The 27,550-nt window shown below is 38.2% G+C and overlaps 4 protein-coding genes across 6 annotated transcripts in view; 3 read left to right on the top strand and 1 right to left on the bottom strand.

Annotated features, from left to right (window-relative positions):
• Positions 1–8,314, bottom strand: part of LOC141827862 (uncharacterized) — a 33,338-nt gene extending 25,024 nt beyond the window's left edge. The window contains exons 1-4 of one of the 2 annotated variants that reach the window (XM_074715193.1): positions 8,053–8,314; positions 7,881–7,970; positions 3,219–3,362; positions 3,062–3,132 (exon numbers count right to left, since the gene is read on the bottom strand). In XM_074715193.1, the coding sequence (XP_074571294.1) occupies positions 3,062–3,132; positions 3,219–3,362; positions 7,881–7,970; positions 8,053–8,118 (371 nt within the window). In that variant the 5' untranslated portion in view covers positions 8,119–8,314. The remainder of the gene's footprint in view (positions 1–3,061; positions 3,133–3,218; positions 3,363–7,880; positions 7,971–8,052) is intronic. The other variant, XM_074715194.1, reaches the window with a different exon arrangement.
• Positions 8,315–8,776: 462 nt separating this feature from the next.
• On the top strand, positions 8,777–13,642 carry LOC141827556 (uncharacterized). 2 transcript variants are annotated; one of them, XM_074714828.1, is made up of 2 exons: positions 8,777–9,240; positions 13,396–13,642. In XM_074714828.1, exons 1-2 carry the CDS (start codon positions 8,884–8,886, stop codon positions 13,423–13,425), a joined length of 387 nt encoding a protein of 128 aa, XP_074570929.1. In that variant the 5' UTR covers positions 8,777–8,883; the 3' UTR covers positions 13,426–13,642. The 2 variants fall into 2 exon arrangements, with proteins under 2 accessions (XP_074570929.1, XP_074570930.1); XM_074714829.1 differs by lacking the exon at positions 13,396–13,642 and adding an exon at positions 11,644–12,038.
• Positions 13,643–14,724: 1,082 nt separating this feature from the next.
• LOC141827555 (flavanone 3-dioxygenase F3H1) lies at positions 14,725–16,208 on the top strand. Its single transcript, XM_074714827.1, has 3 exons — positions 14,725–15,177; positions 15,253–15,681; positions 15,761–16,208. Exons 1-3 carry the CDS (start codon positions 14,803–14,805, stop codon positions 16,085–16,087), a joined length of 1,131 nt encoding a protein of 376 aa, XP_074570928.1. The 5' UTR covers positions 14,725–14,802; the 3' UTR covers positions 16,088–16,208.
• Positions 16,209–23,869: 7,661 nt separating this feature from the next.
• On the top strand, positions 23,870–26,276 carry LOC141828166 (uncharacterized). The gene is made up of 3 exons (XM_074715538.1): positions 23,870–23,994; positions 24,713–24,975; positions 25,083–26,276. Exons 1-3 carry the CDS (start codon positions 23,901–23,903, stop codon positions 25,959–25,961), a joined length of 1,236 nt encoding a protein of 411 aa, XP_074571639.1. The 5' UTR covers positions 23,870–23,900; the 3' UTR covers positions 25,962–26,276.
• The last annotated feature ends 1,274 nt before the right edge of the window (positions 26,277–27,550 follow it).

Genomic DNA, 27,550 nt, shown 5'->3' with positions numbered 1-27,550 from the left:
TTACTTCTCAAAATGGGTGGAGACTGAACTACTTATGTGGATCAACGAAAAGGTTGTCCTCAAATTCCTGTGGCAAAGTATTGTTTGTAGATACAACATTTCTCGCAAATTGGTATCCGATAACAGAAGACAATTTTAAAGTAATAAACTCCAACAATGATGCCAAGGTTTTAAGATTCAGCAGGCTTTCACTTCGGTCTACTACCCGCAAAGTAACGACCAGACTGAATTCATAAATCGGGAACTCGTCCAAGGATTAAAAACTAAGTTGGATCACACTAAAGGGTGTTGGGTCGAGGAAATCCCCAATATTCTATGGGTCTATCGCACAACTCCGTGTGACAGCACTAGTATGACACCGTTTTATCTCGTCTACGATGGTGAAGTCATAGTCCCAGTCGAGATTGGTTGTGAGTCAGCCAGGATCCAAGGATACGAAGGCAAAGAAGCAAACTCTAATCAAAGGTTGTTAGAGTTGGACCTCATCTCAGAAACTCGCGACAAGGTAAACGCGCGTCTTAACTCCTACCAGCAACGTATGAGCCAAGCTTATAACAAGCGGGTTATTCCTCGCTCTTTTTGAGTTGGAGAATTCGTCTAGAAGAAAGTAAAACCTATGGGTAATGTCAACAAGTTGGAGCCACATTGGGAAGGGTCCTACCGAATTATGTGCCAACTTGAGTGTGGGTCATACTATCTGGCTGATTCCAACGAAAAGGAGTTTTCGCGACTAGGACTAGTTGGTATTTTGGTTAGAATCCCTACAAGATGATAAACATGGAGAGTAAAAGAGAAAACATGGATTAAGGACGTCGCCTAACATGGATGTGAATCTGAAATCCTAAACTCATCCAACTCGTTCTATAAACCGCCAAGTCAATCTCTCTCTCTCTACCCAGTCCATAATTCTCGACTTTTTCGCTTCTTTTAGAGTCTAGATAACTAGCCTTGTGACATTACCATAGCTATCAACAGTTCCTGTGGATTCGATACTTTTTATTACTTGACGACACCTATATACTTGTGGGAGCTATCACTCAACATCAGATAGAATTCAATTCATAAGTATGGTCAAGCTACTTTATTCAATAAAGAGAAGATGTCAGAGATATCATAAGCTTTTGTTACAAAGAACAAAGGTCTACAAAAGCAAGGAAAATCTAAAGATAAATCATAGTCCAGAGAAAAGATCAAACATTATCACTGCAGTAAGTCAATCACATAAAAAATTATAGGATTTGAAAAAGAAATAAAACAGTGAGAAGATATAAAATTATCAAAATACAACAGCTCAGTGCCAGAAGTTGCAACACTTGAGAAGAAGAAAAGTGTGATTGCGTGAATACTTAAGTGAAAGAGGAAATTAATTCAGTAGTAACTCCTAGAAAAGAATTATTTACTATGTACAAAGTTGGTGATTTTGATAAAGTAAAAATCGGCAACAACAGTTTGACTATTGTAAGAACTAAGATGTGGGCATAGGAACCAATGTTTACACTTGTATTGAAGGATCTGCTACACGTGTCAAATATTCCAATGAATCAGATTTCTACAGATGCCTTGAACTTATAAAATATCACAATTATTTTTAAAGTGGAAGCTCATCAAAGAAATAATAATGATTGCTAGAGGCAAAGCCAACTGTTCACTCTACAAGACTCAAGAAAAATTACTCCAAGATGACTCAGATGCAATGGAAGATTCTCTCAAGATCTATATTATAGGAGACTAGGCCATATGAGTGAAAAGGACTAGCAAAGAGTCTCTTATTTCCTATGGTAAAGGTATTACTCGCCGCTTGTAATGATTGTTTAGTTGGTAAGCAACATAAGGTCTTCTTTACTAAATTCTCTAAAAGAAAGAAAAATATTATTTATTTGGTCTATTTGAATACCTTTGGTCCTTTTGAGAGAGAGACGGTGATAATGGGTACTTTCTCACATAATATTGATGAATCTTCAAGGAAAGTATGAGTTTACTCCTTGAGAACTAAAAACCAGTCAAAAAAATTGAAATTACATGCCATGAAAGAACAAGAAACAAGTGAACTACTTAAGGTGGCTTGGAACAAAAATGGTGGCTAGTATACATCTACTCAATTTGGATGTTGTTGCTCAGAATGTAACATTAAACAAGAGAAGGTTGTACCTGAAATTCCTGCACAACAGGATAGCAAATAGAAGAACAAGATTATTATTGAAATGCTCAAATGTATGATCAAGATGGCAATTTGCTAAATTTTTTTAAGGGTGAAGGTACCTCTACTGTTGCTTGCTTGATTAACCTTTAGTGCCGTATTTCAGAAAGAATATAAAATGGTAAGGATGTCTTATAGTTTTTTATTGCAGAGCTCTAGTACATCTGTACATGCACCAAACAAAAGACTTTAAAAGCTCAATGACAAACACTATTCATCGTCCATGCTATATTGGTGCATTCATACCTATTATTTTCATAATCATCATGTGTAATATCTACACACAGAGGTTTGCTCACACGAATGAATCATCCAATTCCCCTTATTTTGTTATTTTTCACTAGGAAAAATGCAGGAAAAACAGAAGCGTATGATAGCTGGCAGGATTGCTTGAACAAAGTTAAAGAATATACAGGCTAATAAGTAAAAGTCACTGTTATAATACCAATACAAAATATACTTGATGCCATTTCTCCCAACATTATACATTCTCACTCCTGTTTATGCAAAGATTAAATGGCATACGGCAGATCATCCTCATGTACAGCTCGACTAGCCAAAATCAAGTTATATGGCACACCAAACTTCTCTCGTGCAACTACATCACGACATAACAAGCAAGAAATTGTCCTAGTCAAGGTACACCTAATGCTTGGATCAAACTCCAAAACATGATAAGATGAACTCATTGGGCGGAAGAGTACCTTAATATGCATTTACTAACTATGGTTTGTTTATATATTGCCCAAACTGACTTAGAAAGTATCATCTATAAATCAAGCACAGGCAAACAACTGAATGATCCATAACCGGATTACCACCTTCCATTTCCTAGAATTTGCAGACAATTAAGTAAACCTTTACCACAATGCAGGCAATTCATCCTCTGGAAGCTTCTGGTAGAGTGTCTCAAGGAATATCCTAAACGGCTCTCTCTGCATTTGAAAACATAATCATCAAGACATAAAAAAAACCAAGTTGAAGCTGTAAGTATAAACTTCAATAGATGGGTGGAAAAAACCTGATCCAGGGTTTTATATCTCTGCCCTGGCAAACAAGAATCAATCTCTACTTCTTGCTCCAAATCCCATTTACAAGTCTTCACCTTTTCGTTCCTGTTCTTCCTGCTTTTTGGGGTGCAACTACCCTTGAAGAAATCACCAGTCTACAGTAAGCAACAAGAGTGGGAGAAATTGATACAATCTCCAAATAGACTTATTCAAATAACCCCTTCAAAATATTATCTTTTTAGAATATGTTATTAGATTTGTTATTAATTTAGATAAGGTCATTAGATTTATTAATATTTATCCTTTGAATAGGTTATTAGATTTATTAATAATTTTTATATTGATTTAGTATTGTTGTAGGGTTATATATAGAGTCATTATGTAATATTTTGAGGATAAGTAATGAAGTGATTCAATTAAGTAATTAATTTACTTTGGTTATTGGAAGTTGATCCCCTCGAAGTGATCTTCTCATCCCCTTTCTTCCATCCTTTTCGTTATTTTCTATGAGATAGGACACAGGTTCCTATCAACTTGGTATCAGAGCAAAGTTAATTTCATATTATGACAAATTGGAGATCTTATGAAAATGAATTCCCTTATTGGCAGAAGTAGAGATCCTATCAAATTTATTTCTAAAGCAGAAAGATATTTTATCCTACACAACACATCAAATAATTCGAAGGTCTAAATTGTAGGGATCTTTTATGAAAAATAATAAATAAACACAGCAGAACAAAATCGATCCCTCTAGAGATCCATGCGAATGCAGTATACATGTTTGATCGAGTTGTCACTTTTTGTTGCGTGAACGGAACAATCCTAGCAGCAACTTAATTCGGTAGATCTCAGCACGATCAGAATGACCGCGTCTCTTCAGTATCCACACGAATACATCCTTCATTCGTCGCACGAACTCAACTTTTGGAAAAGAACCACCTTCGTTGTGCTAGCAACTTAGATGGTTTGGCCAAGAGGAGAACAAGAGGAGACTAAAAATGATCATCCACCAAATGCATAAAAAATGACCTTTTGTACTCATCAAAGGATTATCAATGAATACAAAGGGTCATCCAACGAATACCAATGAATACAAAGGGTCATCCAATTTAAAAGAATTCTGCCTTTTGTTTTCCTTGCTCCATTAATCTCTATTAATGGACATTAATCATCTTTAGTGGTTGAGTCTAATTCAGATTAGACTCAATTCAATAATCGAATAGTTAGATTCATTTAAGTCTAACTCGGATTAGACTTAACTCTATAATTTTAGGATCTATCATATTTTAGTCAAACTAAAATAAACTCATCTCCAAATCAACATATTCTTTGTATGTGACCTAATAGGTTCTCATAACGTTGGCAATATATCTAAAATAACATTTTAGATACATAAGCAATGAAGTGACATTTAACAATACATCATTGTTACCCAAGTGATGAGAATATCGAAATTCGACCTAACCTTTCTGTGTCTATTATCTTGTATAACTTGGTCCTTTTATCCTCGATATCTAGATTAATCCATGAGGCATAGACCGTGTCATCCCCTTATCAATTTTTATGTTTCTTGATCTCCAAGTAAACTCACTTAACCAAATGAGTTCAATATCTCATATTGACTTATTTAAGCATGGTCATGCATTTTAGTAATCCTACTTAATCAAGGGTCTATAGATACACTTCCGTCATATGGAAGGGATAGATCTCATCTACATCACTCACATCCCTCCGCATAACTTATTGCATACCCAGTGATCGACTTTATTGTCCACCTTGTTACAAGTGACATTTGCTTATACTAAAGTACACAACTCCTTATGTAGGGAACCGTAGTGACTTCAAATCTAAAAACTATTTATACTAATAGTCACTATGAGAATGTTTATGACACTCATATAACGATCCATGAAATATTCTTATAACAGATCAATTCAGTACATATTCTCTAATATATACGCATGTGTCAACTTGATATCTTATATCAATGACTTATGAAATTAAGTCATCAATTGACCTACATGCTAGTCTCAACGCATTAATATTGTCCTTGTATATTAAAACTTGACTAGGAATAGTTAAGAGTAGTATTCTATATATATCTACAACCTTCCACTATCAATTCAACCAATTGATATATTGTAAATTAGAACCTACTACCCTAAGACATTATTATACTTATTCATGTGACACAGATCTGAAGTAAATATAATAACCATAAACTTTGTCTTTTATTAATGAAATATGATATAAAAATTCCCTTGTCAATCATCTCATAATTGGCTCTAAGGGCTAACACTAATAGAAATAGCTTCTTTGCATCTGGATGGAGAGGCTCTTCGATGGTATTTATATAAGTCATATCATGGATCTGCAATATGGGAGGAGTTTATAGATAGTCTTTCTCACTTGTTTCACACCTCAATAGTATAATAATGCAGATGAGAAATTATCCAAAATTCAACAAATCACCACAATAGCAGAATATCATAGTCGCTTTCTTCAACTCTTTAACCAAACTTGTTATTGGTCAGAACGAAAATTATTGAATACTTTTATCGAAGAACTTCATCTTAACATCCAAAAAGAGATGAAGACGTATTATCCTCGCATTGTAAAAGCTGCATTATCCTTTGCACAATTTCAAAAAGGGAAAGTCAATGAGGAAACGCGAAGAAATAATAAGTGGCACCAAAGTCGTCAATGTCACACAAAGGAGAGTATTGACGGATGAACCAATAGAGGATTCAAAGGAAAAAGATGATATCAATGAAGAAAAAATACAAGAAAGTGTCAATAAAAAATAAGATGTCGCTATTACAAAATCAATTCGTGTCTCAGAAGGATTACAACCTCCACAACCAATAAAAGTAAAAGGATTCATTGAACAACAACGAGATAGTTACAGAGACAATATATATGAGGAGTTAAACTTTGTGACACCCGTAATTGAAGTCATTGGATTTACACCAATCTCTACTTCCATCATTTTAGTGAACAAGCAATAATGTCTTATCATCTCCAAAAACATTCGACAAATCATAGAGTATTTTTTCATCATAACTCGATGAAGACCCAACGCAAAGTTAAGCGAAGAAAAAGAAATTATTGGCATGCTCATAAATTTTCAATGAGATCCAAAGGAAAATTTCAAATTTAAAAAAGAATTATAAAAGGTCATTTGTCTTCATCAAAAGGAGATTTCAATTGGTGCACAATAGGAAGTTATTTTATACAAATCATCGAAAAAAAAAGAAAAGAAAAGGATCAACCTTGAGGACAAGGTTGTTTTGAAGAACGGTGGAATGATACGATTCCCAAATAGACTTATTCAAATAACCCTTTAAAATATTATCCTTTAAAATATGCTATTAGATTTGTTATTAATTTAGATAAGGTCATTAGATTTATTAATATTTATCTTTTGAATAGATTATTAGATTTATTAATAATTTTTATATTGATTTGGTATTGTTGTAGGGTTATATATAGAGTCATTATGTAATATTTTGAGGATAAGTAATGAAGTGATTCAATTAAATAATCAATTTACTTTGGTTATTAGAGGTCGATTCCCTCGAAGTGATCTTTTCATCCCTTTTCTTCTATCATTTTCGTGATTTTTCTATGAGATAGGACATAAATTTCTATCCGAAATAAAAGGAAGAGCGCAACGCTCTGTTTGGATGGGGTGAGGGAAGGTTCATTAACGGGAGGGGAAGGGAAGGAAAGGGAAGGGAGGGAAAGGGAGGGGAAGAGAAGTAACCTTGTTTGGGAAGAAAAAAAAATTTATTTAAGAGGAAAGGGAAAGGAATAGAAGTTAAATATATAGAAGGTCAAAAATAACCTTTGGCTGCTGCTGAGATCAAGGGTGCGGAGGCCTCCGAGGTCGGCGGGGATGGTGCCGAAGAACAAATTCTTACTCAGAGCAACGAAGCGGAGGTCAGAGCAATCGGACAGAGAATCAGGAACGGGACCCGAAACGCGGCTTGGAACGAGGGAGAGCTCGGCGAGCGCGTTCCCCGGCGTTTCATCGAGCAGTTTGGCGTGTCTCCAAGGGCGAGAGTCACCACGCGCTCCCCGGCGTTTCATTCTGCAACTTTAATCCCCCCTGATTCGTCGTTCCTCTCTCTGCTTCGATCTGCTCCCATGAAGAAGCTCTAATCCTCTAAGCTGCTCCCGCAGGCAGCCTCGTCCACTCGATTTTCTAGGTTTTGGAGTCCGTTGGTCGTTACGAATGATTTCTTACAGGTAAGCGAAAGATATCGGCAGCCGATCCCCTCGGTGAAGCAGATCTCCTTGAATCCCGGCGCGCCGAAGCTTCCGCCTCCGGTGGAAGAGGTTGTCGTTGCCGTCGCTCTTCCGGGATCGATTTAGATGGGTAAAATTGGAATACAAACGTTTAATATTTACTTCCCCTTGCTTACACCCCGATTTGGGGTGTAAGAAATTGTGCTTATTCATAAGTATAGAAGGGGAAGGTTTCCCCTTCTTTCCCCTTCCCCTTCTTATCTCACCCCATCCCAAACACAGGTAAATTTTTTTTTCCCCTTCCTTACCTTTCCCTCCCCTTCCCTCACCTCCTCCCAAACAGACTGTAAAGTCAAACAAAGATAACATAAATTTCTATCCGAACTAAAAGGAAGAGGGCAAAAGCCAAACAAAGATAAAACCTTAGCAGTCTCAGATTTGTGGTGTTTTTGTTCTTCTTCGCGAAGTGGGATGCTTGAACTCTTCCCATCTCCTGTCCCCTTTCTTTTTCGCTGCATTCTCCGTGTTAAATTCACATCATTCACCGTCATAAAATAAAGGAATTTAACGAACACAAGGTATTGAGCAAAATACCTTCATCTCCCGGGAGATCGTCCGACGAGGAGTCGACGTTGTCGTGTCCTCCGGCGGCGAAGCCATCTATTTCTGCAGTTCTACTTTACTCGCTTATGGATTCATTCAAATCCTCCGACGACATAAAAACTCACAATTCCACAAGAATCATGACATCCTAACCGTCCACTACTCCTTCAGCCGCTCATAGATAACCGATCAAATAAATCTTGCATTCGCTAGGATGCTGATAGCCTGCTAGGGTTCATCGTCAGTAGTTAACCTAAGAGCCTTCAACAGTAGACCTCTATTTTTGATAAAATTCTAACTTTTTTTATGTACCCAAAAAGTGCTTTTTTATTTAAAAAAACATATTATATTTTTAATTCTAAAATTATTCTCAATTCAGTATACAATAATATTTAGATGAACAATTAATTAAGAGAATTAAATTTTAAATTTCAATGGATAAATATTTTGAGGATCAACTTTTGTATGGTAATTTAAATTTGTTGCATAGATGAGATCATTTACGTATTATAAAGAAATAACATAATTGTGATAATATATTCAAGTAATTTACTTTAATTTAATTAAAATTATTAAATATAAATATTATTATATTAAATTTATTTATATTTAATTAGAATTATTTTAATTTTGTATTGATCAATGATTTTGTACCCAAAATATTTTATAAAATAATTTAACCGGTTGGTCATATAAGATATAACCGAATCCGGATCCGAGGGTTTAGGGTTATCGAGATCCATCCCCAAAATTTCTTCCGGCGATTCATCTCCTTCAACCATCGCCGCCGTTTCCGACCGGTGGTGAGTAGTCGGGCTAGTGATGTTGAAGTTCCTGTCGAAGGTGCGGGTGGAGTTCAATGCGCTGGACCCACGGAAGGCGGCGTGCGTGGAGATCCTGGCGCTGTGCAACGGCCGCAAGGCCAAGGAGTCCAACCCCGCCTGCCAGGTCGAGCTGCAGCGCCGCACAGATGATAGCCCACCACGGGTAGTCGTAACATACGTCAACGGTGTCGAGGAAGTTATCGACGCCGCCGCTACTCCTGCCCAGGTCATTCGCAAGCGGATACTCGACCGAGGGCAGCTCCTAGAAACTGAGCAAATGTTCCGTGAAGCCGGAGTTGTGTGGCCCGTGCTCATCCCCGAGGAGGAGATCCACCAGTCATTCCCGGGTACTAAGGTGCGTGCTTCTTGTTGGTGTTCTTTTAGGTTTCGAGCTCACATTTAATTTCCTCTCAATCAACCATTTCTCTGTCTTATCTCCATATTTTAAGTTCTGTTTTTGTCTGGTTTTTTCTTTATTTTGAAATTTGAGTCGTTTTATTAACTTCTTCCTCTAATAAACCAAATCTTTCGTATAATCAATTGTATAATTAGATCTCGCTGTTGAAAATTACCATCAAAATAAAAAAAATAATAAAATATGAAAGACAAGTTTGATGTTGTCTTAAGATCCTATGTGACAGTCTAAACTACTTGTGATATTCTTTCTCCTCTACATTTTTTGTATAAACTAGGTAGATGCAGTAATTTCACAAATCTTTTTTTACATTATAACTTAACCTTTTTGGGTGTGATTTAGTTTACTTTCTTTTCTTGTCGCCTAGTTTGAATCTTAATTATACACTTTAAAAAGTAACTTCTTTGTGAAATATATAACACTCTTTTATAATGGGCTTAAAAAGTAACTTCTTTGTGAAATATATAACACTCTTATATAATGGTATGCACTCGAGATTTGATGTTTATCAAAAAACGCACTATAGTTTTAGAATTACCAAAGGGTGCACATCATTCCCAAAACACCCTTGCATTTTAATTAAAAGGGTACAATAACTTTTGGAGAGAAAAAATTTAATGACCTTCAAAAATTAACAAGTAAACATGAATCAATTCTTGTGAGCATGACGAAACGAATGACATCTTATTTTGTCATTTCGATTGCTAAAAGTTAAAGTGATTGGCTAAAACACCTTAGTAGTCAAAATAAAAAATGAAAGGTATGAATGGACTCTTAGGAGCATCATGAACACAATGATGTTCTCATATTTTCAATGTGTTTTGGCCAAAATACTTTTATTGCCTTCCAGTGATCAAAATAAAAAAGTAATGGTATGAATTAACTCCTAGGAGCTTTATGAACGCAGTGGTGATCTCATATTGCAACTTTGACCACCTGAAATATCATTAGGCGATTTAGCTAAAATACTTTAATGACCTTCTAGTGGTCAAAACAAAAAATAGTATAAATAGACTCTTGGGAGAACCATTGAACACAGTGATGGTCTCATATTATCATTTTAACCACTGGATAGGTTATCAACGTGATTTTGCCAAAATACTTTGATGACTTTCCTCTATAAGAATATATTGATGGTCTTCTAGTTTCCAAAATAGCAATATAAGATCAATATTGCATTCATAGTACTCTCATGAATCTATTCATATTTTTTTACCTTTTGATTTTAGCCACTAGAAATGCATCAAGATGTCTTAGCCAAAACTTGGTCTAAGTGACAATATGAGATCACCATTGCTTCCATGATTCTCCCAAGAGCCTAATGCCCTTACACTTTGATTGTGACCACTAGAAGACCATTAAAATGATTTGTCCTTTCAGTGCTCAAAATCAAAATATGAGACTATAATCCATTGTGTTCATCATGTTCATAGGAGTTCATTCATGTTCTTACTTTTTGATTGTGATTGGTTGAAGATCATTAAGAAGACCTTTCAATAGTCAACATGGGATTATGAGACTACCATTGTGTTTATGATGCTCAAGACCCTTATCTTTTGATTTTGACAATAGAAGACCAACAATGTGGATCATCAAAATGTTTTGGCCGAAACATTTTTTATGGTCTTTTATTGATCAAAACAGGAATATGAGACCACTATTGTCTTTATGATGCTCCCAAGAGTCTATTCATTCCCTTAAATTTTCTTTTTTTTAGCACTAGAAGATCATCAAGGTGTTTTCAATGGTCAAAGTAACATTATAAGACCACTATTGTGTCATGATGCTCTTATGAGTCCATTTATGTCATTACTTTTTTTTTTTTGACAAGTAGAAGTTCGTCAAGCTATATTGGCCAAAATATTTTGACTGTCTTTCAGCAGTTAAAATGATAATATGAGATCACTATTGAGTTTATGATACTTTCAGACTTTTGGTGTTCAAAATAATAAAATAAGATTATCATTCAATTCTCTATACTCTCAGGAAAGATATAGAAATATTTTTAAAAGTTATCTTAAAATATGAGCGTATGTCCTTTTATTCTCTATAGTCTCAGGAAAGGCTTTCCATTTTTCATTATCTTCAATAATATAATGATTATTTAATTAAACATAAGTTTCATGCTGGTAGTTGCTACAACTATTTTCTTTTTGATAATGTCAAGGATATAGCAAATTATCCATTTTTATAGTTTACATTCTACTGAACATAAGTGAAATTGTTACACACCTTTCAATCTTTTCAGCATGCTATACTGGACACCATTGTGCCCATGGTCTTTGCTGAATGAAGAAAGAGATGTTCTATCAATATATATCATTGACATGATTATGGTTTCAGGTTCTACTGGACCCTGATTGAAGTTGTTACACCTCCTTTCAATCTTCCTAGTATTATGTCCATGGATCATGGGCTTTGCTGATTGAAGAATGAGATATACTAATGATCTATATAAATTCAGACAAAGTGCTTTGGTGCTGTTGGCCCATCCTTTTTTCTCTATGCTAATCTTAGCATAATACAAGATTGTTGTGTCTTTGCTGAATGAAGAAAGAGATATTCTATCAGTCTATATCATTGACATGGCATGGTATAGCATGCTAATCATGTCAATGATATAGCAAGTTATCTGTTTTATGGTTTCAGGTTCTACTGAACCCTGATTGAAGTTGTTCCGCCTCCTTTCAATCTTCGTAGTATTATGTCCACGGGCCATGGGTTTTACTGATTGAAGAATGAGATATATTAACAATCTATATAAATTCAGGCAAAGTGTCTTTGGTGCTTCTGGCCTATCCTCTTTTCTCTAATGCTAATCTCAGCAGAATACAAGATTTTTAACTCCACTCCTTAACTCTCTTATAATTAAAAAAGGAAGATTGCCTAGAAGGAAGAGACAGAATTGAACCGGACCGAGAATATAAACTATAATCCATATTAATTTATCATAAGCAGAATCTGTATTATCCACAATCATTTCTTAATTTGTATTTGCTTATTAATCCTTTTCTCACTCGTATTTCTATGTGCCCTTTCTTCATCAGGGTAAGGTACCATTTCTTCTATAGTTCAGTTGAAAGGATCTAATAGTTGAAAAAATGCCTTCTAGTTCTATCAGCAGAATCCAGGATAATAAAAAAATCATCAGAAAGAATTGTAGAATGATCAGTGAGGTTTAAAGATATCAGAGGATGAGAATTTAAAACTATCCTTTACTTAGCATGGCTTCTTTTATGTGAGTAAAGCTTTAGTTAGCATGACTGCTTTGTTTTTCTTGTTTTCTTAATAAATCAGAGTTAGTTTTTACTCTCTTTTTTTTTGTAAAAAATGCAATTCCAAATTTATTTTGCTTCGGGCTTCCTGATTCTAGTTTTATTTCTGTCTCACCAACTGAAATGCATTGTGCTTGAAAATGGTAAACTTTGCTGAAGTGATCTTCATGCCTTATGTAAGAAATAGTTTGCCTGTCAATCAAACACAAGTGGGTAATACTACCAAGTAAATTTGCAGCATTGATGAGTCAATTATTTTTGGTTCTTTAGTGACCTTTTAGAGCAGGTTCCCCAAAAACCAACAACTTGACCCATTTTCTACTTAGTGATTTTTTTTATCTCCTAGTTGTATTGTGCAACATTTCGTTTTTTTTTATCAAAGGCATTGAAAAACAAGAGCAAACAATTTGGTAGGGATTGGGGCGGATATGAAACCCAATTTAGGAGAAGAAATCAGCCATGTATTAGTACCTTTTTATCAGCAACCCTTTATGTCACCATCTCTTTGTTATATTGTCTAGTTGCTCATATCTGCATAAACAACATTTAGCTTGGTAATGGCAGTCTGAGCTTTTTGCATATGCATACAGATACATATTACAGAACTTTCTGTGGTTGCTTTTACAATTATCTAGAACATTGTTAAACATAGATTATTCCATTAAAACACAAATCATATTATTGAGATCAGGAATATTTTTTGATGGGTTTATACACCTGTTGTCCATCTTCTGCTTTGTTTCATTCATTGAGGTTTCATTTCATTCTTTTCTAATTAGATGGAGAGCCCAATTAATGTAAGATATTCGTTCTTCTACAGCCAAAGAAAGCTGAAGATAAGAACCAGTGACATTGGCACTCGATCCAGGTTTTCTAGAGACTTTTTTTGGAAGAAAAATATTTTCCAGAAACTAATTTTCACCCATATTTGTCTTTCGAGATGCAGTTTGGAGTTTCTCTCCAATAGCAAAGTAAGTTTGTGATCCTCGATATCTGACTTTTGACATTTTTTAGTAAGCTTTGCTTGTTTACGAATCCAGTAGTCTCAATTGGACTATTCTATACCAGGAGATGACTTGAATTTGGTTTGATTGTTAAAAAAACATGTCATTTCCTCTATAACATTGGTTGAATAACTGATGCATTCTTCCTCGTTTAATCATTTTGAACTCTTTTAAAAGTTTTAGAAGAAGGTAACAAAATCCAAATGGAGTGCTAGAAGTATGCATATTATTCAAGCCTGATCCTTAAACTTACCATTCATTATCTTAAGGTACCAACTCTCACGACCTGTTTCCTAAACTGAGCAAGAAAGAAATCTGAGAAGATGAATAGTAAGGGAAGATTTAAGAAAAAAAAAAGGTGTGGGAAGAAAGGTGCTTACTTGAGAGAAAATAAGGCAGAAAGAAAGTTAAACATAATAATGATAAATTATTTTAGGCTTAGTTCTAATTATCTTTTTACTATGTTTGGTCATTTATTACACCACTAGAGCCACTGGTAACGGAGCTAAGGCCTAAATGAACTGAACATTTATCTTTAGAATTAATTAGATGAACTTCGGATATCTAAATTATAAAAAATATATATATACGAAAGAGAATAATATAGGAGGCTCAACTAACTAAGGAAATTTAAAAGCGAAGGATATATATTAGAAAATCTATAGGAGAGGAGAAGGAAATTAACATTTTTCTTAATTTTATGAATAATTTTTTTTTTAAAAAATAAGAAATTCATATTGTTGTCTTATATAAAATATCTTCACAAAGAAGTTTCTTGATCTCTCAAACAGAAAAACATATTAGGATAAACCTTGAAAAATTAAAAGAATATAAAACATTAGCTATTACTTCCCGTCCAACGCCATGTTTTCTTTGTCATGATTAATGCCGTTCCCGTGGCAAAACGAATGGTCAGTAGTTGGGTGGGGAAAAACAAAGGAAGGATAGGTGCGGGCGTGTATCCTACCTTCCACTTATTCAAACACTGCTCGTAGAGAAATGCGATCGTATCCTTCCAAAATAGAAAAATAATAAAAAAGAAAGAAAAACGACGGTACGATATGGAGGTAGCTGGAACGAGCGGTGGTAGTTGAAGCCGCAAGGCAGTTCGAGTTGCATTTCCTCGTGATGTAATGCCTTTAAATGCACCGTCTCATCTTCATCATCCCACCTCACCGTGACAACTCAACTATATAGAAAAAAGGGGAGCAGTCTTCTGATCGATGGCACCGGGTGCGACGGTTCTTCCGACGAATGAGGAGACGCTGCGGGCGAGCTTCGTCCGCGACGAGGACGAGCGCCCCAAGGTAGCCTACAACCACTTCAGCCACGATATTCCAGTCATCTCGCTCGCGGGGATCGACGACGAGGCCGCCAGTGATGACGGAGGGAAGAGGGAGGAGATCCGCCGCAGGATCGTGGAAGCCTGCGAGGACTGGGGCGTGTTCCAGGTGGTGGACCACGGCGTCGACGCCGGCCTCATAGCCGAGATGACGCGCCTCGCGAGGGAGTTCTTCGCGCTCCCGCCGGAGGAGAAGCTCCGGTTCGACATGTCCGGCGGCAAGAAGGGCGGCTTCATCGTCTCCAGCCACTTGCAGGTACTGAAACACTTGTCTCAACTTTATTGGTTCTTTCGGAACTGAGCCGAAATTTCCGGTTCGGCCGGTTTGTAGGGAGAGGCGGTTCAGGACTGGAGGGAGATCGTCACCTACTTCTCCTACCCGCTGCGCGCCCGCGACTACTCGCGGTGGCCGGACAAGCCCGAGGGATGGCGGTCGGTGGTGGAGGCGTACAGCGAGAAGCTGATGGGACTGGCGTGCAAGCTGCTGGAGGTGCTGTCGGAGGCGATGGGCCTCGACAAGGAGGCCCTCACCAAAGCCTGCGTCGACATGGACCAGAAGGTCGTGGTCAATTACTACCCCAAGTGCCCGCAGCCCGACCTCACGCTCGGCCTCAAGCGCCACACCGACCCCGGCACCATCACCCTCCTCCTCCAAGACCAGGTCGGCGGCCTCCAAGCCACCAAGGACGGCGGCAAGACATGGATCACGGTCGAGCCCGTGGAGGGTGCCTTTGTCGTCAACCTCGGCGACCATGGCCACGTGAGTATACTTATCAGGCACTACTCGTTCGATGAAATGGCACAGAGTTCATGTATGGTTTTTGGTTGTGCGTGCGCAGTATCTGAGCAACGGGCGTTTTAAGAACGCGGACCACCAGGCGGTGGTGAACTCCAACTGCAGCAGGTTGTCGATCGCGACGTTTCAGAACCCTGCGCCGGAGGCGATCGTGTACCCGCTGGCGGTTAGGGAGGGGGAGAAGCCGATACTGGAGGAGCCGATCACGTTCAGCGAGATGTACCGCAGGAAGATGAGCCAGGACCTGGAGCTGGCAAAGCTCAAGAAGCTAGCGAAGATCGAGCAGCAGGCAGAGTTGGTAGCGCAGGAGAAGACGAATGGCGGCATCGGCGTAGCGCCTGCCAAGGGACTGAATGAGATTCTCGCTTAATTAATCAGTGTGCACACAAATTTCGTAATCGTTCCGTGCATGTTCCTGGTTTTTTTCTGCTGTACTTTGTAATAAACTTCATGGCGTGTGAATTACGAGAGGATTCATCGTCATCTAGCTACTTATCATATTTAGATTGCCAGAAAAGATAATTGTTGAGCCCAATGGAATGCAGTGTCTTCTGCGAGATCTACACGGACAAACTCTGCCTTCTCAAACAAACAGCTAGGGTAGAGATATTCTTCAGTTTTTCTTCCACCTCACCAGATGCAGATGCAGATACAACCAAGAGATCTGTCAACGTGAATGTCTGAAGCACCATGGCAACCAACTCACTAGCTCACACTGTTGCTGATCATTAAAAAGGTTTTCGTTCTCCATCAAGTTGAGCAGGAAAAGGCTCACGACTATAACACATCATCATGATTGATAGGAGAAAAGAATATTTCTTAATATGTTTTTAGCATAAGTATCAAGCTTACACACTAATTACCTCCATACCACCATTTTCATAAACACCATAGTGAACTAACTGGATTGAATTGTGGATGTCAATCCTTATCATTCTCTTCATCATCACTATCGATCTATTGTCCTTTCATGTAATGATCTTGTGCGACTTCATGGAGGAGAATGTGTTAAAAATAAATATCACATAGGTTTGACATAGTTGATGCTAACAAGAAAACATCTTATAGTAAGAGGTATGGGGACTTTTAATAATTGATTTAGAAGTTTTTGTTTATAATAATTAGCTTAGACCATTAATTCAGCAAACTCCACCTCACTAATAGAGAAGCAGACCTCTAAGATTGTCTATGTAAGTAGCTCAATGAATATGTTCGGTCCAATCGACGTGGTTGACGTATTGATGAATTTAGTTTGCTACCATTAAATCAACATCTATTGATGAATTTCATGAAGTTTTGGATGGAATGCTTGAAGTTTCAATCCCTTCTTGCTATTCTACAAAGAGGGGCAACAAGAGATTGAAACTTAAATTATGCAAAGTTTAAGTGTCCTCCTAATTAAGGAAATTAGAGTTCTATAACTTTAGCTACAATATGTTGATCTAAGAGAAGCATTGTTGGATTAAATTCATTTATCTTTTTTAATAGGTAAGTGTGTATGCATTCGAACTCAAAAGTGATTTACATGTCCTGTTGAGGTCTAAAGCTCTGAACATATAAGGAGTCAATTTCAGCTCCCCAAGACTTTGTAATTTACTAGCAGACCGTCCTTTCAACTCCCTAACGTTTGGTGATCTGCCCTGCATCATCCTCCCCAAGCCAGAAAGAACTCAACTCAGAGTTCAACTCGTTTTCTCCATGATAAGGAGTCAAATCATGAACATTGAATGTCGGATGAGTATGTGTATGTGATGGGAGCTCGACCTTGTAGGCATTATTATTTATTTTCTTTAAAATCCGACACAACCCAATTTTCTTTTCCTTGAGCTTGTTGTATGATCAGTAGGAAATCTCTTTTTCTTCAAATAAACCTAAACAAGATCATTTTCATTGAAAATTTAAATTCTTCTCTGGGCATTTGCAGCTTCTTTATAGGATTTATTACTTTCTTGAAGCTTCTTTTTAACCTCCTCTTTGACCCTTGCCATTGTTGTTGCAAAATCTTCAGCCACCTTATTAACTGTAAGAACATCAACAAAGTCCAGATAGTGACGAGGATTGACTCCCATACACTACTTCAAAAGGAGTTTTTCTTGTAGAACGATTCACAACAGAATTATAAGCAAAACTCAGCTCTAGAAAGGATGATATCCCATTGCTTTAGCCTTTTCAAAGCAAAGCTTCAAGTAAATTCCCCAACGTGCGATTGACAACCTCAGTTTGTCTGTCCATTTCAAGATGGTACGCACTACTATAAAGCAGCTTAGTACCTAATCTCTATCACAAACTTCTCCAAAATTGACTAAGGAATTTTGAATCACAATTTGATGTAATAGTCTTGGGGAGTCCATGAAGTTTGACAACTTCTTTACAATACAAATCAACAATATATAAAGCAACTATGGTCTTTTTGCAATTTAGAAGCGATCCACTGCCATAGAGATAGAATCAATATCTCGTTGTGTTCTTGGCAACCCAACAACAAAATCCATGCTAACAGTCTCCTAGCTAGGAGTATATATCTAGAATAGGTAAGGGAGTATAAACACCAAAGTTTTGGCTTTGTCCTTTACAAGTTTGGCATACTCGGCACCTTTTCACAAATTTCGCAATATTTCGATAAAGTGTAGGCCAAAAATATTTCTCCTTAATCAACAACCAAGTTTTATCTCATCCAAAATGATCCTCGTGGACTCCCTCCTTGCACTTTTGGTAAATGATCTGGAAATCATTATCATCTTCATGCATATCTCGAATGGCATCAACTCCCTCCACTAGCACAATCATTGAATTAATCAATGCAACTCTCTAGCTAAGTGCATAGGCAACTTTGTTAAGCTTTCCACTTTTGTGTCTCAATATGAAAGTGTATTCCTGTAGGAATGAGACCCAACCAGTATGTCTTTTATTCAAGTTGGCCTGCAAATTTATATATTTGAGAATTTCATGATTTGAGTTAAGAATGAATTCCCTTTGAATGAGGTAAGGTCACCAATGTTGAAAGTGCTTGAACAATTACATAGAGTTCCACATCATAAGTAGAATATTTCTTCCTTGTCACATTTAATTTTTCACTAAGTTATGTCAACAACAAACTTTCCAATGAAAGGGTGAAGAACCTAAGTCATTACCCTCATGAAGGTGTTGGACATCATAAAGCTTGAAAGGCATGACGAGTCATTCATACAAGTCATCCTTTGTTTTGAGTGTTGTCTTCCATTCATCCCTTAGTCTAATTCTAATTTAATGGTATGACCTTCACAAATCAAGTTTGGAGAATACTTGTGCGCCAGCTAACATATCAAACATATCATCAATGCTTGATATAGGGAATCTATATTTGATAGTGATATAGTTGAGTGCTCGACTATCAATACATATATGTCACAAATCATCTTTCTTTGAGGTTAAAAGAGCAGAGATCACATAAGAATGTAAATTTTCTTGAATGAACTCTTGGTTTAATAAATCAAGTACCTGTCAGTTTAACTCCTCATGCTCCTTTGGGCTCATCCGATAATGTGATTTGTTTAGAATTGTAGCTTCAAGAATCAAATCTATATGGTGTTGAATTTCTCACAAAGGAGGAAGACCATTAGATAACTCCTCAAGTAGTACATCGCTAAATTCCTCCAAAAGAGCTTTGACACTCTCAAGTACTTCCATAGCCTCTATGTCTTCGTTAGCAACCAAGACATACACAATTCCATTTCTTTGAGTTGCATTTTCAAATTGTGACAAGGTAAGAACAACATTCCCCTCTTCTTTTGAAGCTTTGGGTTTGTTAAAATCTTTGCAAGGCAAAAGAACAATTTCAATTTTTTCCATAAAAAAAGTGTTTGTATTCTTTTGTCTATCATGAATAGTACTCATATCAAATTGCTAAGGCCTATCCAATAGTATATGTCCAACACCCATAGGAGTTATGTCACACCAAGCTTTATCAATTCTTGCCTCATTATCCTGTTTTATCCATGAGATTGCATATGGGTGAAGATGTGGCACCACTGGGAGTTTGAGCTTGTCCATCATTTCTTAAGAAACAAAATTCATCAATCTCCTTCAAGTGCCTTCATCAATGACTAGTGAATACATCTTCAAAGTGTGAACATCATTTGATTTGCATCTTGTTTTGAAGATATTGCATTGAAGACAATTTTGATCATTATCTTGCTTAGGAGTTGCGAGTGCTTTTGAATAACCAAGCATTCATCATCCTCAAGTTCAATCTCTACTCTTTCATAATTGTCATAATCATCATATTTCGATGCTTCGCCTTCACTCTCAAGGTCCTCATCTCCTTCATTTATATTTGCTACACGAACATCACTTCTCCGCCTTGGACACTCATTCATGTAATAACCTGTTTCGCCACACTTGAAACACACATTGGTCTTATTTTTGGTATACAAAGATGTCTTTCAACTTTTAAGGCCAATTGAAAAGCATCATTTAGCCTCCATATCTGATGTTCCTTAATTCATCTCTATTAGATAGTTTGAGCCCATTAGTTTACCTTGCTATAAGTTGGTCTTTTGATTCTTGAATATCACATTTAGCCATCAATTTATAGAAATCTTCTGTATAATCAATCACACTTTGATTGCCTTGGTGCAAATTATTGAATTTCATAAAAATTATTTAAGTAAAATTTAAAGGAAGGAAATTTTCATGCATCCTTACCTTCATCTTTTCCCAAGAAGCAATTCACCACTCGAATGCCCTTGGCTTGAACCTCGTTCACTCTAACGTTCAAGATGTAAGGTCAATTCCTTAACTTTGTCTTTGAAGTGTTTGAATATTTTAGCATCTTGTCCATCTTCCAAATGTTCCTTGCCTTTGCCACGTCCACCTCTTTCTCATCTTATTGCCATCATAGTAAGAACAAAGGCCTACAATGAAAAGTTTTGGCTTTAATACCTGATGATTAGAGGTGTCAATTTGAGTTGAGTCCATCAAGTTGATCCACCCCATCAAACAATTTAAGCAAGTTAGATAGAAATTTTATCAATCCATCACTTGGCATCCCTAAATAGACTAACCCGCAACGGTTGTGGGTTCAAGCAAGGCAACCCGTGGCGAGCTCGAGCTGCCCCATAGGTTAAGAAGAAGAAAAAAAGTTTAAAACTTAAAATTAAAATAAAAAACTCAATGAGCTTGTGGGCTGACCCACCTATTTGCAACCCAAACTTAAAATTTTTAATATTTTTTATTTTTTGATAGGCTCGTCAATTCACTTGCCTAATTCTCAACCTACCTTAGGATGGGTTGAGTTGAAAATTTTTCAGTCAATCCCAATTTGTTAGATGATGGATTTTTTATGGATCGACTCATCTGACAACTCTATCGATGATAGGAAGGGATAGTTAACTAGTGAACTAGTTGGATAACAAGGAAATAGGAAGACACTTGGAAGATATGCTAATTCCACTTCACAAGATGAAAATCCACAAGAAAATAATAATTTTATTCTCATTATTATTATCAATCAAAACTCCTCCCCTCCACCCCTTAACACAAAACCATTTAAAGACTTAAATAGAACCAAATGCAATAATAAAGTGCTTTAATTTTTCCATACTTAGGCACAACTTCTATTATAATTTTTCAATTTCAACCGTGATTGCAATTCTCAAGCCCTTCTAATTTACTAGCGGATCGCCCTTTCAACTCTTCAACCTTTGATGATCTACCCTACATCAATATTATTGCACCATTATTTTGTTCACTCATCCTAAAAGTTGTCCTAAAAGGGACAAATAGTGTGTCAAGTTTAAATTTATATCCTTGGGTTAAAGGTTTTAAGGTGCTTTAAGGAACCGCTTACTTTTACTAACTATTGTTTTGTCAAACAAAATTGATTTACCAAAAGAAGAAGAAGCTAAGAACCCGGGGATCAAAGGCACGTGATCGCACCGCATGCGGAGAGGCTACGATTCTACGACAACGTGACGCACGTGACGGGATGCGTGGTGGTTTTGACTGTGATCCAGCTGTCGCCGTCGTTGGTACATGTGCGGGTAAAGAATAAAGCGTCTCTGACCACCAGCTCCTCCAAGGGACCCGCACCCTCTCCTCGTATCAGGATCAATCCCAACCAAATTAAATATTTTATCGATCTACAGTAATCCGACTACCTGGGGACCCATTTTGCCCCGAGAATCCAACGTCCACCGTCGCTGTCAAAGATGGACGGCCAGGATGTGCGTGTTGGAATTTTGCCTTGCTTTGATGAGATCTGCTGGGTTAATTAAAGACAGCCGATTTAATCATCTAATTAATAAATCTATGCGATTAATTAATTATAACGAAAATAGAGAAGAAGAAAAAATAATGAGAAGGTGAGCTTGCAACCACGTGACGAGGAGAGAGGTAAATCCATTGTTAATTAACTAGTGTAATTATTATAATTAATCTCCATCTCTCAGATTTATTCATGTGAACGTTTCGTAGTTTATTAGGGAGAAATACAAGCATGTAAAATTGAATTATGCGTGATTTGCCCATCATTTTCTTACCTTCAATCTTTTCTTTCGATTCAGTCCAACTTAAATTATAATATTTTTCTCCAATATTGTTGACCTGTTTTAAAGTTAGTTTCTTCCATTAGTTGGACTATGCGTGATTCATCTTGTTAAACCACGTGAAGTGTTGGGCAAAGTAGGAGCATCCACGAGGAGCAAATGTATTCTATTATCTTTGGTTACAAGTTATTAGTTAACTAATTAGATGGTAATCGTGCAAGTCTAATTAGATGATTATCTATAGCTGGGATCGTAGGACATGCATGCACACCACTCACTGTTTTATCGGTGATATTGGTTAGGGGTTAGCAAAAGGTCGGTTAAATTGAATTAAGTGACCGAAGTTAAAAATTTAATTTGGTTAATTCAAAATTTTATTTTTTTAAATATTGATTATTTTAGTTAAATTGATTCGGTCTAGATTTTATTAAATTGAATTCAGCTATGTCCCAATTAAAATTGAGAGTTTAAAATATTTAATTTCATAATTTGTGACTCTCCTTTGTTTCTGAGTCTTGACTTAATCGAAAGTTCGATTATTTTAGTTTTCAATCGATTTAATTAATATTTTATTGGTTCAGTTTATTTTATTTTTATATGAAAGTTCAGCTGATTTGATTAGGTAAAAAAATTGATTTATTCAATTGTGATTTGCAACTGTTCAATCAATTCAGGTTATCAACCAATTGCTCACTCTTAATTGTGGCATAAAATGTGGATCGGATTATTGTTCAACTTGTTTATATTCATAGCCTTTCCCCCACTATAGAATTGTATATATTTATTAATTATGTAATCGAACTGTATATCAACTTATAAAGTGCTCTCGCAATTAAAGCCTTGTTGCATGCTCAGCAAATTGTGATTCAATATAAATTAACTTTATTACTATAAAACTTTCAATACGAAACTATTTTTTTTTCATTCATATTGAAAATAATTTTATCTATATTTTATTTACTTTTCCAATAAGCCATACTTGTTTGATCAACAAGCTTACCTGAGTGCATTTTGGTAAACTAATGAAAGAAACAAATTGAAGCTCGAGTAGAGGAAGAAAATCAAAGGCAAATTTTGAGAAATCACATGAAAAAAATTCAATTTCCTCACCGGGTGGGTGAAGACAACGAACGCTGACCCGACAATTTAAGTGCAGCATAATAAATCAGCTGAGATGGGTCACATAATGTAAAGTAAATTCAAAGAAATTGTTATGTAAAAAAAGAAATTAAAAAAGACCACACGACGCATTATTTACTACCAATTTTTCATCATTTTCAAAAAAAAAATTAATTTCTACTACGCCATTGTTTCTTTGCTTGTCCGCACGGCAAAGCTTTCGAATCATGAATCGGAAAATTAATAAAGCGAAGCAAAAAAAGAAAGGAAGTGGCAGCAGATCTAACAGAAGGTTGTAAAAAATGGAAACGAGGAGGCGGTGGAGGAACGGTGTGAGTAATACTGCTCCGGCGGCCGCGGGCCCCACCGGCGAGCAATCCGCAAGGTAGATTGAGGAGGCTTCGACGTCACGACAGCTGGCGATGAGAGAGAGAGAGAGCAGCATCACCAACCTGTGGGCCATGCTCATGTGTTGCTGTGGACTGATCATCACTCTGCCATTGCCCCCTCTCTCTTTCTCTCTTTTTCCTTGTTAATCTCATGGGGTTTGTCCCCTCTTGTTGTTTCTGCCCATCGCTCGAAGACGAAGCGCTCATCCTGCTGCAGCTGGTGTCCTCCGAAGCTTCTCTACCTGGTGAGGACACGCACTTGGTCTCTCTCTGGCTTCCTTCTATTCCCTTCTATTCCGTTCTTTGTTTGAAGCAAGAATCCGCTTGCAGAATCGAACGACTTTTCTCGCTTCTTCCTGACCAATGAGTCCTCCCCTTAGCTGATAGAAGTAGTAGTCGTCATGCATCGACGCGTGAGTTTGACGGGGTTTTGGATTTCCTGCCTCTTTTCTCCGGTGGCCACCATTGCCGTTTCTCCGCACACAGTCCGAGAAGTGTAGAGTTTGACAGCTAAAACATTCTGTCGAAACCCATTTTTACTCGGTCAAATTAAATGCCGCTTACCCTGTTCGACCACCTCTGCTCGAAGATTTATTAATAAACGGAAATCATTTTTATGGTACGTATCCAATTGCGCCCAAATCGAAAGGGGAAAGAAACGAGTGGCGCCGTGGGTAGCAGTAACTCCATTTCTTCGTCAGGCCGTCAATTGGCGAAATGACGCGTCAACGCCAATCAATGGCAGCCGCCCCACCACATCGACAGCCTTTAGATACCGTATAAATCTACGGTTCCTTGTCGCTTTGAACCTCCCCGCTTCCTTCCCTGCGTGCGTTCCCGCTGGTCGTGCCATGTGCAATTCCATGCATGCATTGGGTTCGTTCCCAGGTTTGTCCGAGCGTTTCGTTAATGGCGTCGCTGGTTTTTGGTCTGACATCGTGTTCATGATGCTGCGTTGTGCAGAGAGGGAGGAGATGGAAGACGGCGTGGGCGACCTGTTCGACCACATCGAGGACTTGCTCGACTTCCCCGGCGACGAGGACGTGCTCGGGATGGTGGAGCCTCGTGGCGACCATAGCGGCCGGCGTTCGATTTCTTCGCCGGGGTCCTTTGCCGACCAGCTTCTAGGCGGCAGCGACGGTAAGGACTCGCTCGAAGGCTTCGCTGGCGAAAACAGGAAATCTGTGGACGGAAAATTTAGCACGGAGGAAGACAAGCAGAGCCCGGTAAGTTTTCCTTCAGCCCAACAAAAGTATACGTTTCCTATAATTAATTGCAAACGTTATTAGAATTAATAGGAGGATAGAAGATGTGATGTTTGTTCAAATGACAGTACGATGAGCTTGACATGGTGCAACTGGAATGGATGTCCGAATTCCTCGAAGACTCTGACTCCTTCTCACTCGGCCTCCCGTGCAGCGGCGGCGCTGTCAACAAAAGTACCAACAGCGGCCATGGCCATGGCCATGGCCAAGCCAAAGTCAATGAGCTCTGTTCCTTTTTCACCTCCAGTCCTGTGCTCGAGGCGAACACTAACGCCGGCGGCAGTGGGGGTCGAAGCTACTCCTCTTTCTCTTCCTCTTCCTCGACCTCCGGTTCCTACTTTATCGGCAGCAATAAGGACACAAGGGCATCATCTCTTCAACTGAGCCCACCGGAGCCGCTCACCACTCTCGTCGTCCCTGCCCGCGCGCGCAGAAAGCGGACGCGCCGTGCTGCATTCTCGCCCCGCCCCCACATCGTCGTCTGCTATTCACCGTCCCCATTGGCGGTCGCCGTCCCTGATCCGGTTTCTACCTCCGGCGCGACTTCAGACCCGGAGAGCTTCGGCGAGTCGTTCCCCGCTCCGGCTCCTCTGAAGAAAAAGCAAAACAAGAAGAGCACGGTCCCCGTAGGGGACGAGACGGACTCCCCGCCGCCGGTGCGGAAGTGCACGCACTGCGAAATCCAGAAGACCCCTCAGTGGCGAGCCGGGCCGTTGGGGCCCAAGACGCTCTGCAACGCCTGCGGCGTCCGGTACAAGTCCGGGCGTCTCTTTCCCGAGTACCGACCCGCTGCCAGCCCCACCTTTGTTCCCTCCATCCACTCCAACTCGCACAAGAAGGTGGTCGAGATGCGCATCGTGGCGACGCAGAGGGCTGCCGCTTCCGGCGCCCCTGTCTCCTCCTCCGACAGCTGCGATCTCCTCGCGTGCATTCGCCGGAGGCAGTGAGCCATGCAACAATTTCGTTGCACGATGTCAGTCGATGATGAACAAGAATCGCCAGCAGCAAAATTTAGCCTTTTATTCCCCAATTTCTTCTTGTTAATATTATAGAAACTTTCCTGCTTTCTGATTTATTATGATTATGATTGTCATAATTATCTTTTCTGTATTCCCCTCTAAATTTTGTACAGAGGAGGCAGTGAGTGGTCACAGTGAGTTAGTAGTTACTAGGCGAATGAAACAGAGCAATTGACCAGACAATGAGTCTCTTCATTGTTTAGTTAGAAGAAGCAAGGAATGAAGGAGGGGGAAAGAACTACAGCGGAGAGTCTAGTTTGATTTTTGTAGCTTGGTTATTGAATTTCTTTTGCAGATAATCGTTTGATAATTACCAGGCAGATGGTACAATGGTGTCCTTCCACTAGTCGTCTCTCCCTTTTGCATGGCCATGGCCATGACTATGACTAGAGTGCTGAGCAGTTGATTGAAAAAGTGTTTTACTCTCGTGGCTTGTTTCACCTTAAGTCCGAATCCTCCAAACCTTGCATCTCCATCACCACTGGGATTTGCTGGCTTCAACCACTGCATCGAGGATTAATCATTTGAGGAAGAATAGGGCAAGCATCCTATAATTGCACTCAGTGTTCAACTGCTTTCGTACCATGATCTACCTGCACATTAGTGTGCCACCGACTCAATAATGTTATTTGTATGATAATGCCTTTTCCCATTGTGCTCGCTTTATTTGCAGTTAAACATGTCTGAAATTTGAATGTGAACTTATGTCTGAAATTTGTAGTATAACGGATAGTCCAATCGAAGATGATCTAGATCGATTCAAGAAAAATATTATGCTGCATTAACATAATAATGACGTCAAAATGTAAAGTCTCTTTAACAACTAAGAGAGTCGAGTAGTAAATTGGAAGATCTCGATTTTTATTTTCTTTGGATAAAAATAATAATGAAAAATTCAAAGGGTTGAGAGGGATTTAGTATAGGTGAAAAATAATGACTACTCTACAGAGATCTATAGAACAAAGAAATGAGGGACATGAAACCTAAGATCACTTATTATCTGACCCCTAAAAAAGGTCAAAAAATCATCTAGGGGATGGTGCGGTCAGTCAAAGACATTGAAAATCACTAATTTATGATCGGTCGGTCTGATCAAAATTTTGAATTGCATTCTTATCTGATATATGCCACCCCTCTCCCGTTAATATCTGATTTCATGGACTCCTACCCAAGAAGCAGAAGAGCTTGTGATTGCCATGAGTAATAAGGAAAAGAGACGAAAGGTGGAAACAAAGGAGGGCAATACAAAGGAACTAGAGTAAAGGACTTACAAATAAAAGGTGTTTGTGAAGTTGTAGAGAATTGTCGGATGATGCTTAAAGAGAAGGACTTGGTTAATACAACGGTTATTCATTGTCACTGGCCTTAATATACCCCAAACTTAGAATACCATCTGTTGGATCGGGGAACCAAAAAGGTGGGTAGCCATTCTAAGCCGTTCGATCTCGCAATCGAACCGACAGAATCTAATCAGTTGTCTCAAATCAAGCGATCCTACATTACCCTAACACATGTCA

This window comes from Curcuma longa, chromosome 4, assembly GCF_044706935.1.
Source record: "Curcuma longa cultivar G26 ecotype Majalengka, Jawa Barat chromosome 4, ITB_CL_G26_1.1, whole genome shotgun sequence".
NCBI classification, from domain to species: Eukaryota; Viridiplantae; Streptophyta; class Magnoliopsida; order Zingiberales; family Zingiberaceae; genus Curcuma; species Curcuma longa.
This window is presented reverse-complemented; position numbering and strand designations above follow the sequence as displayed.